The sequence below is a fragment of the Manacus vitellinus genome, unplaced genomic scaffold (genome assembly GCF_001715985.3).
Source record: "Manacus vitellinus isolate BGI_N305 unplaced genomic scaffold, ASM171598v3 scaffold_37_pilon, whole genome shotgun sequence".
Taxonomy (NCBI): domain Eukaryota; kingdom Metazoa; phylum Chordata; class Aves; order Passeriformes; family Pipridae; genus Manacus; species Manacus vitellinus.
Window position 1 is genome coordinate 3782269 of NW_021940517.1, and position 12931 is coordinate 3795199.

Genomic DNA, 12931 nt, shown 5'->3' on the forward strand with positions numbered 1-12931 from the left:
GTGGGATAGGGAAGACAGTCAGAAAGAGATAAAACCTGAGGGTTGAGAAAAGAACAGTTTAATAACAGAAATAAATTATAATAACAGTAACAGTAATAATAATTAATAATAACTAATAATTATTCAAAAAGGAAAAAGAGAATTAAAGCCAGGACCAACAAGTGATGCACGGTACAATTGCTCACCATCTGCTGACCAATGCAACAGCCCATGCCTGAGCAGCGGATGGCCCCTCTGGGCTAACTCCCCCCCATTTATATACTAAGCATGATGTTCTGTGGTATGGAATATCCCTTTGAGCAGTTTGGATCAGCTGTCCTGGCCATGCTCTCTCCTAACTTCTTGTGCACCTGCTGGCTGGCAGAGCATGGGAAACTGAAAAGTCCTTGACTTGGGATAAGCACTAATAGCAACAAGCAAAACATCAGTGTGTTATCAAAATTATTTTCATTCTGAATCAAAAACATAGCTCTGTACCAGCTGCTGGGAAGAAAATTAACTCCATACCCTCTGAAACCAGATGGTGGCTTGGGCAGTCTGTTAACACACATCTGGCATCTTCAAGTTAGTGTAAGAAGATTATTTCTCCATCATTGTGTGCTGTGACATTCTCTGTATTTACTGGCTTGTTCTTTCATATTATCTAGTGGAGTATTAACAGGAGGGAAAGGGTAGGTAACCATTGCAACTTTGGGAACTAGCCAATACATTAATAAAGATGATGAAAGCTGTGGAAAATTGCTTATTTCTTACTTTGTTCCAGAGTGGGGATTACAAGAATGGAAACTCTCCAGAGATAGCAAAGCTGAGGCTGAAAAAAAGCTGTGAGAAGAAAGTTTAGAAGAGATGTGGAAAGTTTTGGGAGGCAGAAAGACCGAGAAGGATATACTTCTGTAGACAAGGGATAGTGGTCTAATCTGATGTTGTCATGAGCTTCATCCTGGTTAGAGAAGGTGACCATCATTAAAAAGGCTGTGCATTTCAAGAGGGAAAAAAAAGATAAAGGAGAATCCAAGAAAATTTTACTACAGATTAGTCTGCAGCCCAAACAGTATTTTAGAGTAGTCAAGAAAATGAACCCTCATGTACTGAGGGTTAGTTATTTTTTATCTCTATTTCAGTACTTCCTATATTGTAAATGCTAATAGTGTCATGCAAGCTGGTAAATAATTTGTTTCCTGGTATTTGTCTCATAGCTGTCATGCAATCCTTACATAGTAAGTCATGTAATCCTTACATAGTAAGTCATGTGCAATCATGAAAGGCTCCTACCTGGCATTCTTTCATGTGCCTATACCCGGAGACAGCAGTCTCTGCCAGTCTTCAAAATATTCTCCAGCACTGACCATTTTGATGGGTCACCTTCACACCAGTATGCTGGGGCTAAAGCTTGCCTGGGATGTAGAAGGGACCTGGACAAGGTGTCCCTTCGTAAAAGTCCTTAACTTGGTCTCTGGCCTGCCTGAGCTCCTCTGAGGTTGTGTAGACAGGCCTTTGATGAGCCAATGGCATGGGAGTATCTGGTCAGGGTATTATTTGGGCTCCCTCTCCATTGTTTTGCTGTGCTTCTTTGTGGGTGTGCAGACAAGCTTTTATCACATAACCTAAGACACCCTACTACCCTGGGCTCTGTTTGGAAGCTTTGACTCCACTCTGATCAGCCACATACTGAATTATTCAAAGGAGAAAATGCCACATATGGCATTTTCATTATAGAGCCAATTCTGCTTCAAGCCCTACTTTTCATGGGCTCATTCGTAGAATCCCAGAGAATGTCCTTACTCCTTCAGGCTTTTCTTTTTTTTGCAGATGAATGATCAGGGGAGTTTTAACATACCTTCTTGAATGGATCAATCTTAATGGATCCATCTTAAAACTTATTAGATTATTTTAGAGGAATAATTTGTGGAAGACTCCTCCAGAGTTAGTTACTGAGATTAATGCAGATCATAGGAATCGTTATAAAACCCCATCTCTTCTCATTTACCACATGAAAGCACAAGTTTCGAGACTATGCTTTGTTGTTTCATTTAACAGGGAATGGATCTGCATAAGCAGATCAGTCCACTACACAAGGGCCAGATGGCAGTGTCCTGTAGCTATCACAGAAAAGTCACCATCCTCCTTCTGTAAAGCTCCACAGTCTGGAAAGACCAGGTCTGGTAAGCATGGTGTGGTGGTTTGGAAAAACCTTTCTCCCCTGGGGCTGGTGATAGTCTGCCCCAGGGGTAGTGTTTTTGATACTGGACCAATTAAAATTTGATGCACCCTGCGGAAGTTACATACAAAACTGGAAGAGAAGACGTTAATTTTAACTGCGTAGCTGGAAGCAGAAGCAATCATGCCTTGAAACTCCACATGTTAGAGAGGGGCCGGGGGGCCAGGAGCAGCACTGACTGAAGCCCCCCCTGAAGCTGGTGATCGAGGGGGACCCCAAAAGATTGGGTAGACCCCCTGGGTTGCATCTTCTTCCCCCCCTCGCAGTGGGGGGGAGAGAAAAGCAGCGGCAAAAGCAGCACAACAGAGAGCTGTGGCCATGAGCCAAGACGGGCTTCTGGCCAAAAGACTGTGCAAAGGAACTCCAGGAGCAAGAGAAAATAGCAGATGAGCAGCAAATACGGCATGGACCAGACTGAGAGACGCAGGGACATCCAACAGAAAGAGAGAGAGAGAGAGAGAGAGAGAGAGAGAGAGAGTTGGTTGGAATTAGTTCTAGGGTAAGGACTAAACTAAAAGCCCTTAGAACTCTTTGACCCCAGGGAGGAGGGGTGGAAATCTCCAAAGAAGTCTCCCGAGAACTCGTCCCTGGGGACCAGAACCTTCACGAAGCAAGAGCAGGGGATAAAGACTTTAAACTTCAACTCCTTGCACTTTGTGCTGCAGACGTGGTGACACGGGTGTTCCCCTGAAACCCATGGTAACACCCTTGGACGAGGTGGCCAAGGAGCGAAAAGTGGGGGCAGACCCCCCATACCCCTTAGAAGAAAGAAGAATTCTAATTGAAACTGCTGCCTTAAAGATAAGAGACACTTCCAAGTGCCACAAAAATTAATTTGGAAGAGCTGTGGCCTGAAAGTGAAAAAAAGACTTCTTTCTTTCTGGACTTTTTTTTGAAGGAAAGGAGAGATGGTCCATGTATATATATTGTTTCACCATAGAAGAGATAGTTAAAATTGTTATATATATGTATATATATGTATTATAGTATTTATTGTATAAGTAATAACTTGTAATATAATTCCCTTCCCCCATACTGAGTTGTGCCTGTCTGAAAACTTCTCTACACACATTAGAACAAATTGTAAAAAAAACTTTTGAAATTAGCCTTTTAAAGTTGTTTTTCCAAACCTTCACACATGGGAAGCCAGAAGCCTTTAGAGGAACTGTGGTGGCTTGAACAACAAATACCATTAATCTGGAGATTATAAAATCCTTTAATCTGTTTTTAATCTCTGTGTTTTTTAAGCTGCTTCTTAGAAACTTTAAATCAACTGATGCTTTCCGTCAGTCTCTTGGTTCAGTATTAGGCAGGATCAGAGAGTCTTGTGTAATGCATACAGGGTGAGGTACACCGCTCCCATCTCCCAGCTCAGCTGTCATGGCAGGTGCCTGTATCAAAGGCTCATATTTGTAAATCTTGGTGCTGCTGCTTTTTTTGCCAAGAAATTTAACTCCCCTCAATATCACGCCTCATGACTTATGTCTTCTAATTGTTTTTTTCTCCATTAATACATTTCTCATTTTTTTTTGCTTTTGGGTTGGTTGGTTGGTTTTTTTGGTTGTTGGTTTTTTTTTTTTTTGGTGTGTGTTTTTTTGGTGTTTTGTTTTGTTTTGATTTTTTTTGTGTTTGTTTGTTTGTTTGGGTTTTTTTTTGATTGCTAGGGATAAAACATGCCTCCAGGGAATAATTGGCCTGACTGCCCTCTCTTGCAAAAATACACAGGAAACCCTCTGCATTTTTGCTATCAAAATTTCATTGGATTATTCTGTGATAAGTGAAGTGTAGGATTGAAATGAGCTGTCTTTCTGTTATGGAAATCCTACTCCAACGCTATGCTATTGCATGAGATACATTAATAATTTGCATACCATTTTCTCTCTTTTTCCATCCTGAGGGAGGACTGCCCCAACTAATTTTTTTTTTTTTTTGCCAGTAGGTAAAAATACCAATTAAACACATTTTCTTAGTTTCAGTCCACAACAGTTTAATGCCAAGGGAATGTAAGGCAAAAAAAATAAGCAAGCTGCTTTTTGTTTTGCTAGGGTGGCTGGTTATACCTCAAGAATCAGCAAAGGTGCTATTTCACGGTTCAGCAATTCTTAGCTAACATCAGTGCAGTGATGCAGGTGGGGCCAACTGTCTGCCCTTTAGCCCAGATCTCGTTCAGCAGATGGATCCAGGAAGAGCCACGTGTTATCCACTTGTTTCAGATAATGCCTGTACATAGGTAGTCTTTCTATGTTGATACGGCCATACAGAGAACAGGAGACAAAGGGAAAAACAAAAGATTTTGTATGGATTGAACAAAATTGAAGCAAAAATGTAGGGCTACGTCATGCCATGCCTCAGGGACCAGGTGTGAATCCCTCAGAGAGAGCAAATGGCAAAAGTACACAGGTAGGTAGTTGCTGGTCCTCATGCTTCAAGTGCCTAGCAACCAGCATTCAAAAGCTGGAGATAAGAAAGCATGGTATTTAAGTGCTTGGCATAAATTTTTCGGAGGAGCTATTTTCTTGTTCCTTGTGACACATCCATCCTTTTGACAGAGACTTGAGTATTAAAACCTAACACCAGTTTTTCTGCTGAGGTCAGTGCACTCAGAAGCTCATCACCTTAAGTACATTATAAATGCTAATCATTGTAGCTGAGGTTATATTGTTACCAACTGAGGAATGACTGATCAATTGTTAAACAATGATTGAGCTCATTAAGGAAATGTATAAATAAGTTATTTTCGTGGAACCACCAGAAAAATAGAATTCTGTACCACAGTCTGAACAGTGGCCAAGGACTGCATGTGCCCCTGTGCCGTCCTGGGCACCAGCTGGAGGAAGCAGTCTGCCACCCTCACGGGACTGCCCACAGCTCAGTCTCTAGCACACTGAACATTTCCTCTCCCAATCTCAACAAGTTTGATCTAACTTTGGTGAGATAATAAAAAAAAAGAAAATCCCAGTAGAGTGAGTACTGGAAAGAGATTAATTGCCTTTAGGATTTTGATTTTGACATTTAAATTCCAGTCTGCAATTCATGTAATTCTATTTTGTTATATTTTTTTTACAAACTCTGTGTTGTAATCATGGATTTTTGTTGGCAGTATAAAGTGATAGGTAAGGCCACACAAAAGAAGAAAAAGGCTCCTGATGGTTTCCTGGAAAAACCCATCACCAGGGGAGACATTCCCAGGAACTGATAAAAGGGTTAAAACAAAGAAAGGAGTGATATGGAGATAACCCGGCCTTTCTTCCTGAACATTCTGGCCCTCGAACTTGGGAAGTGGACCCTTGGGCCTATTTCATCTGTCTATCACCCCAAAAATTAGTTTATTGAGTATAGCCACTCAAACTGCCTAAAGAAAAAGGTATAAAAAGACATTGGGCATAAGCAAAAATCAGGGAGAAGTTCCATCAATGCTGTGGAGGTAACCGAAGGGCTACCTTTCCTCCTTCCACCTTCTTGGAATACCATGAGATTAGCAATTGCTTTATACATATGCACTAATTTTACTTTTGTTCCGTACAACTTTAAAATTTTTACTTATTACTTCATTGTAAGTTGCTTTTGCTTTAGCGTGTGGGCCTATGCTTTATATTATTGTTATTACTACATACTATAAGTGTGCTTTTTTAGCAGTTGGACCCTATTCCAGGCACAGCAAACCCCATATATTATCACAGATATGTATTAATAAACATGTTGTTTTGTGAACTGTTGGAGTGAGTTCGTTTTCAGGTGCTGACAGTTTTGTCGACAGTGAAATAACTCAGAGGAGAAACCTGCTGGGGAGTTTTTCTACCGCTATTAAGTGCAGTCCCCACATAAAAGGTATCAAATGTCCTACCCGTCTTGGTGAATCTGTTAAGCCAAGGGTCTCATTAGGTGAGACGCTAAAAGACTGTTTTGGACGTTAAAAGGCTTTGACCTCCTGGGGGACAGTGATAGCCAAAAAAATAAATTAATACAGGTTGGACAGAAAATGCTTCTTTTCTGCCCCTTTTCATGTGACAGGCATGATATTTTGAAATTATCTAAGCCCTTTTTCCTAGAATGCAATTGCATTTGGTTGTTTATCTTGTTTATGTTCAACTTTTATCGATTTCAAAAGGTTCAAATTACTCTTTGAAGCGGTACAGTTCAGAAAGAGTAATAAATTAATATCATAGGGTCCAATAAACCTCCAAACAAACAAAACGCAAAAAACCCCCAACAAATCAAGAACCTATAAAAAGGTAACACGTGGGTTTCTTTTTCTACATAGCATTTCACACTGTGTCAGAGCCTGTGTGTGTGAGAGAGAGAAGTAGAATGGACAAGTCCAGGAAACATTTTACTGATCTTATAGATAAAGGAATAGCGGATGCCAGTTTACTGCCTCGGGATGAACTGCTGTTTTCTTACAATGGAACTCTCTACCCTGTCACTATTTGTAGTCCTGAAACATTCAGAGCCTTGGAGTCCTTTGAATCCAGAAGTGATGATGTACTTTTGGCAGGATACCCTAAATCTGGTGAATATATTTTGCTTTTTTGTTAAATAATGTAATATAATTGCAAATAGGTGGATTTGTATTAATATATGCAATATATATGATATAATATATATTATATTAAATAATTGTATTTAGAATGTTCACAAAATTTTGTGAAATGTATTTTGTTCTCAAAAAGCACAAGATAATTAATTATGAGGATTTTATGTAGGAAATTTTCCAAAAGACTGAGAAAAACAATCTGATTTCTTTTCTATAACATGTAAAGGTTTTTGTTATCTTTACTTTTCATAGTTATGAAGTTAAATGCATGAATTGGAGAGAATTAAAATACACTGATTTACACCACACATAATGAGATCCTTTGATATTACAGGATCTGCTGTCACATTTATCTTTTTTACACGGAATTGAGCTTTCCGTACCTTCCCATGCCATGCTGCGTTTTCTTTAGTTTGTTTCATATAGATATCAGGAAATAGCTATCAAAAATATTTTTTAGGACTTGAAATGATCACATTGTTCAATGCTTATTAGGAAATCAGGAGGAGATCTTTGCTAGGAGTGTAAGTTTACAACCTTTGCTCCTTCTGCCTGAGAGCACCCTGTGCTGCCCCTTATCAGAGCCACAGGTTTGGGTCAGATGTGTCTCATATCCATTTTAATCTAGTAGTTTCTCTCCTCCAGCAACTGGGTTTGCACTGTCTTAGAGCTGAAAGGATTGCAAGGTTTTTGATTTTTTATCATATTTTCTTTTTGAAGAAATGCTTGCACCAGACTGCAGTTGTTAAGACTGTAGTGAGAAAGATGTAGGAACCCAGTATCCAGAAGTCAGGAAATGGTAGACTAAAGATGGGAGTTCGCTACAGACTCTTTGGTATGTTTTGAGAAAAATATAATAAAAGTGTATAGGAAATGTTACTTCAGAGAATTTTTTTCCTTTTGGCAAAGCAGATGAGTACATACAGCACAGAGGACCAAAGGTAGGACCCTGACAGGTGATTGTCCAGATAGTCAGCTGTTATTGTATCACATGAAAGGAGACCAGGTAACTCACCTCGTAGTACTACCTTCCTCCTGGCTTTCCTGGAAAATCCATTTCTGTTTATTCTAAAACTTTTACAAGAAATTCTGTATTTTTCCTCTTTCAGGCACAAACTGGCTAAGTCAAATCTTAACTGACCTGATAAACATATCTGAAAAGAAAACACAGGATGGAGAAAGCGGTGTGAATGATGAAGAACTAGAATTCCCTTACCTTGAAGTTGGAGATGCCAAGAAATATGAGGTGGGAACAGAATATGTATAAAATTATTGAAATTATGTGCTTCAAATACTGAACATATGGAGTGTGAAATATTCCACTGTTTGAAAAGAACTCTCCCACTTTTCTGTATATGGGATCTGATCAGGACGAATCTTGTCTGGATTGCCAAATGGTGAGGAATAAATGAAGACTTCAATGAGAGTGACAGGAGCACTTACCCATTAGATACACAAGAACTGCAGAAATTCAACATAGCATCTTCTGTGTTAAGGAAGAGCTTCAAGAAGTATCAAATAATGAAATACTAGCTTTTGTGTCCTTTACTAGCTCTTCCTTCTCACCCCTGCATCCAGTCCTTGAGATCCTTCAGCTTTCACATATACCCAGTTAGAGTCTGTATCTTACCTTCAGTTTTGAGCCCTTGTCTAACAGAACATGTCAAATTCATTATCACTAAAGAGAATTAACAATGGATAGTCTTTCTCTAGTCACTCATTCTCAGGGGTTTTTGAAGAGTAGAGCTACTCACAGCAGCCCACTAATATCCCAGGGTAAAACATACACACACAGAAAAGTACTTTTATCAGACAATAACTTGATAAGTTTAGCAAGGCAACATTTTAGAATAGGCTGTTGGAAAGAATATTTGTACTAACTGAACTGTCCACTCTCCTCCTTCCAATTCCTAAAGCGAATGACCAAATTACCTTCTCCAAGATTTATGGTTACTCATCTCCGTCCTGAAAACCTTCCCAAGTCTATCTTCAAAAATAAAGTCAAGGTGAGTGCTGATTTTAATGTCTCGAAAGCAAACACTTCAACAGCTTTTTTTTTTTTTTTATAGCCAATGAAGTACTTTTCTGCCAATTTTCAGAATCACTCTTATACTTAAGTGTTTAACCTGGCCATTTCTACATGCCTGTTTAAGTATTGCCATTCATCTCACTTAACCTGTGTTTGTCCTTATTGGCACCTTTGTGACAGTCTCCATAAGGGAGTTGCAGGGCTTGAACAAATCCTCCAGAGGCAAAATGCATTTTGACACAATTTCCCATGGGAGACATTTTGTGGTGTTGTCACAAGTGAGGGCTTCAGTGTGTCAAGTTTCAGAGAGAATTTGCATTTTTGTGATTTTTTCCCTGCTACCTAAATGATGAATTATGCTTGTATTGAGCAAAACATACTTAGATTCTGCATAATTAATTTGGTTAATCTGTATAAAATACTTTAATAATTAAAGGCAATCATCTTCACATGGTTCCAAAGCAAAGTTAAATACTTCACCTTCTTAATTTGGAATGAAATTGCTATGTCTGCAAGTAGCATACAAGATATTAGAAATTCCCCAACTGCAATTATAAAATATATTATTATTGTTTTCATGCTATAGTTTGTTACATCTTTCTGTACAAATAATTAATTTTTTTTTCTAGATATTGTTATTGATTCGTAACCCAAAAGATTTAGCTACATCTTTTTACCATTTTTCCAATGGCCTGGCTATTCTTCCCTCCTATGAGACCTGGGATGATTTCTTCACAGATTTCATGACAAAGAAAGGTACAGTATATTATTCTGGCTGTGTCAATTAGTCAATGCTTTGTCTAAAAAAGCTTTACTTCAGTAAATCAGCTTCACTAGGAATTTTTGGTTTACAGTACAAAAGCAGAGATTAAAGAGAGAAAGTTAGACATTTGCACTAAAGTTTACCATACTTGTCTTACTGCTTGAGGATAAGTCCCTGTCAAAACTGCAGTTCCACAAGCTGCTTTAACTTGTCTAAACTGATATTTTTTCTGGAAGAAGTAATTCTTCCTTATCTCTGTCTTGGATCCCCTTCACCCCTCCTCTCCAGTGTCCATCATCTTGTGTCCATACAGGCATATAAACACCTAGATGCCAAATAGGATGAAAGGAATTATTTGGACTAAGTCTAATGCATTAAAAAGGAGAGAAAATAATAACACTAGTTTAAATTGCATAAGTTTAGCATAGCACATGGCCAGCTGAAGGGAGGGTTACACAAGGTTTCAAAGTGGATTAAGGGAGTCTGCAAGATGGTTTGAGTACTGATAGCTCTTTGGTGGAGTCCCATCTGCCCTGAGATACTAACAAGTTTTACTGTTCCAACTTACAAATTGTATCATATCCCTGAGACTTGTGTGTATGCCAGAACAGCCTGGAGCAAAACCTATAATTTCCACAGAAGGGTGTAAACTCTGCCATAGACATGATTAATAGTGCTCATGGCTGAGAGATCAACTTAATGAATAAAATTTAGTTTATTTTTTAAGGAGCTTGTCTAATGTTCATTTATGACATATCTTAGGATTCTTTTGTTCTGTTTAGTGGCCTGGGGATCATACTTCGAATACCTTTCCAAATGGAACAACTATGCTGATGAAGAAAATGTTATGACAATAACTTATGAAGAGCTAAAAGAGGTGAGGTTATCAGTAATTACAAATATTTTATACTTCAAAGAGCATTTTTTCCTAAAGCAAGTCACCATTACATTCATGTAGGGTATGCAAACTGTGGGATAGATTCTTATTTTACGTAAAGAAAAGGTAAAATGCTTTTTACCTTTTAAAATTTCGCTTGAGAAAATTATTATTGTTTTTTATTTAGCTGTGCTATAAGCCCAAATAACTGTAAATCAAAATCCCCAATAATTTTCTGGGAGGAGCTTTTATATATTCAACAGTGTAGATTTTGTTCAGCTGTAAATGGTGCACAGTCTTTTGTAATCTATAGGGAAACAGCTCATATCTCCTCTAAAATAATTATGGAGAAGAGAAACACTATGTATTACTCTAGTCCTACTGAACTCTATGAATATTCCATATATGTAGCTAGCAGAGAGATGTAGGGAATTGTAAACGCCTTGGAAAGCAGTGTAATTTGCTTGAATGTCATGTGGTATGTTACATTGCTCTTTCCAGAATCCTGTCGTGGGTGTGAAAAACATAGCTGCTTTCTTAGGGATTTCAGTGACTGAGGAGGAGCTTCAGCTTGTGGTAGAGAGGAGCAGCTTTCAGTCAATGAAGAAGAACTCACAGAAGACCCATGGGGTATTAGGCAACATTCTCTTTCGCAAAGGTAGGAAGCTCCAAGCGGTTCAGAGGTAGAAATGTCACATTCTCAAGAACTTGGGCCATTCTTTGCTTCTTGTTTTTTGCACACGTATTAGCATTGCGAGTTAGTATCAAGCAGGTTATCACTATTTCACTTGAGAAAGCTATTCAAGGAGCGCTGGTGAGAAAGATACCCAGCAAGGCTCTGGCAACAGAGCAAATTTTATAGGCCCACAGACAGCTGTCAGGAAGGAGGAAGTGTCATGTGTCTGAACTCCGCTTCACCTCTGTGCCTATGTCACTGATTGTTCAGCCATTAGAGGCTTATCCGAGCAGGCAGCACCGGGCCAAACAACCTGAGTGGCACGATCACACTTTTTAGGAGGGCCACTGCCAAACCCCTGTTCACTCTTACAGGTTAGGACTAAGTCAAGCATGCAAGAATCAGGTACACAGAGGAGGGGCAACAAAAGGGAACTATTTTTGCAGCATAGTGTAGGGGACACAGAAGTGGGAAGGCCAACTGGCTGTCAATCTATTTATGCAGTTTACGTTAAAGAAGTCATTAGATAAAAACTCTAGCTGCCAAAGGAGCAGAAACCCAGCTCTGCCTCCTGCGAGGTAATTCTTAATCAATTCCTCATGATCTTTCACTTTGTCAGTCATAACTGACTGGAGTATGGAGCTGTAGGGGACCAGGACTTTAGGCTGCCTTTTTGAACACAGTCACCAGAAGAGGAGTATTCTCTTTTGCATTATAGCAGTTTCGCAGATATGTAGCTCCATTGAGTTCACAAAATTATATTGGTGCAGAAATGAGTAAAGTTTTATCTGGAAAAATAGATCAACAGTATTTAGTGCACAAAGGAATAAGAATGACAGATGTATAGAAAAATTTTTCTTGATTTTCAAGTTTCTTTACTTCTCTGAAGGTGCTGTAAATGACTGGAAGAATCTTTTCAGTGAAGATCAGAATGAGAAAATGGACAAAGCATTTGAAGAATATGTAGGAGGAACTAAACTTGGAACAAAGTTAAAGTATGAAGTGTACTGTAAAGCCTGAAGAGTAATAAGATGTTGTCAGAACAAGAACTTCTCGAGGCACACGCTGATAATCTAAATACTATATACTGGAAAATTAGATCAAATTATCAAAGCACTATTAGAATTACTGTAATAAACACATTGCAGCAGCCTTTATAGTGACAATGATGAATAGTAGGCTTTAGTTTTATGGTGAGATCTTTGGCTTGCTTTGGCTACACCCATTTGCTGCAAGATGTGTCAACTAATCATATTCACAAAAATTCAACAGCCCTGTTCCAGTAGCTGTCACCTGGAGGGAAATGACCCTTTTCTTTCTAGCCAAACCCCATCTTTCTAGACTATTTTGTAGTTATTTACTGTGCAGATAACTTTTTCTTCAAAAATGTTTCAAATCAAGCAATGTCTTCACAGAAAAGATTACTAGCAAAAATATGGATCTGACACAAACCTAATGACAAAGGATGTCTTCCATGACTTCAGCACAAACTGGATCAGAGCTAGAGAGAGAAGAAAGAAAGGGAATGAGGATCATCATTCTTAAGGATTTTAATCTCTCTGAATGCAAAATGTGAGGATGGATTTCAGATTATAGGCTGGTGTCAACCGGAAAAATTCACTAAGAGTCACTGCTTTTATAGGAACATAGAACAGCCCAGGATGGAAGAGATCTTGAAAAATGATACGATCCAACCTTTCATGAGAAATGGAGCCTAGATGAGATTATTGCATCTTGAAGACCTCCAGTGATGAGGACAGACTCTACCGCATTTCTGGAGAGGTTGTTCCAGTGAATGATTGTTCTCACTGTAAAAAATTTTTTCTTATATTAA

At 38.8% G+C, this 12931-nt stretch overlaps 1 protein-coding gene across 1 annotated transcript; it reads left to right on the top strand.

Annotated features, from left to right (window-relative positions):
• The first annotated feature begins 6479 nt into the window (after positions 1-6479).
• Positions 6480-12931, top strand: LOC103757443 (sulfotransferase 6B1). The gene is made up of 7 exons (XM_008923588.3): positions 6480-6728; positions 7862-7998; positions 8669-8758; positions 9411-9537; positions 10327-10421; positions 10923-11079; positions 11987-12931. Exons 1-7 carry the CDS (start codon positions 6527-6529, stop codon positions 12115-12117), a joined length of 939 nt encoding a protein of 312 aa, XP_008921836.2. The 5' UTR covers positions 6480-6526; the 3' UTR covers positions 12118-12931.

Bases quoted from the DNA above. Each gene is read 5' to 3' on its own strand.
- LOC103757443 (XM_008923588.3), top strand. From the start codon at position 6,527: ATGGACAAGTCCAGGAAACATTTTACTGATCTTATAGATAAAGGAATA. The intron at 8,759-9,410 runs GTGAGTGCTGAT...TTTTTTTTCTAG, and splicing joins TCTTCAAAAATAAAGTCAAG to ATATTGTTATTGATTCGTAA. The intron at 9,538-10,326 runs GTACAGTATATT...TGTTCTGTTTAG, and splicing joins AGATTTCATGACAAAGAAAG to TGGCCTGGGGATCATACTTC.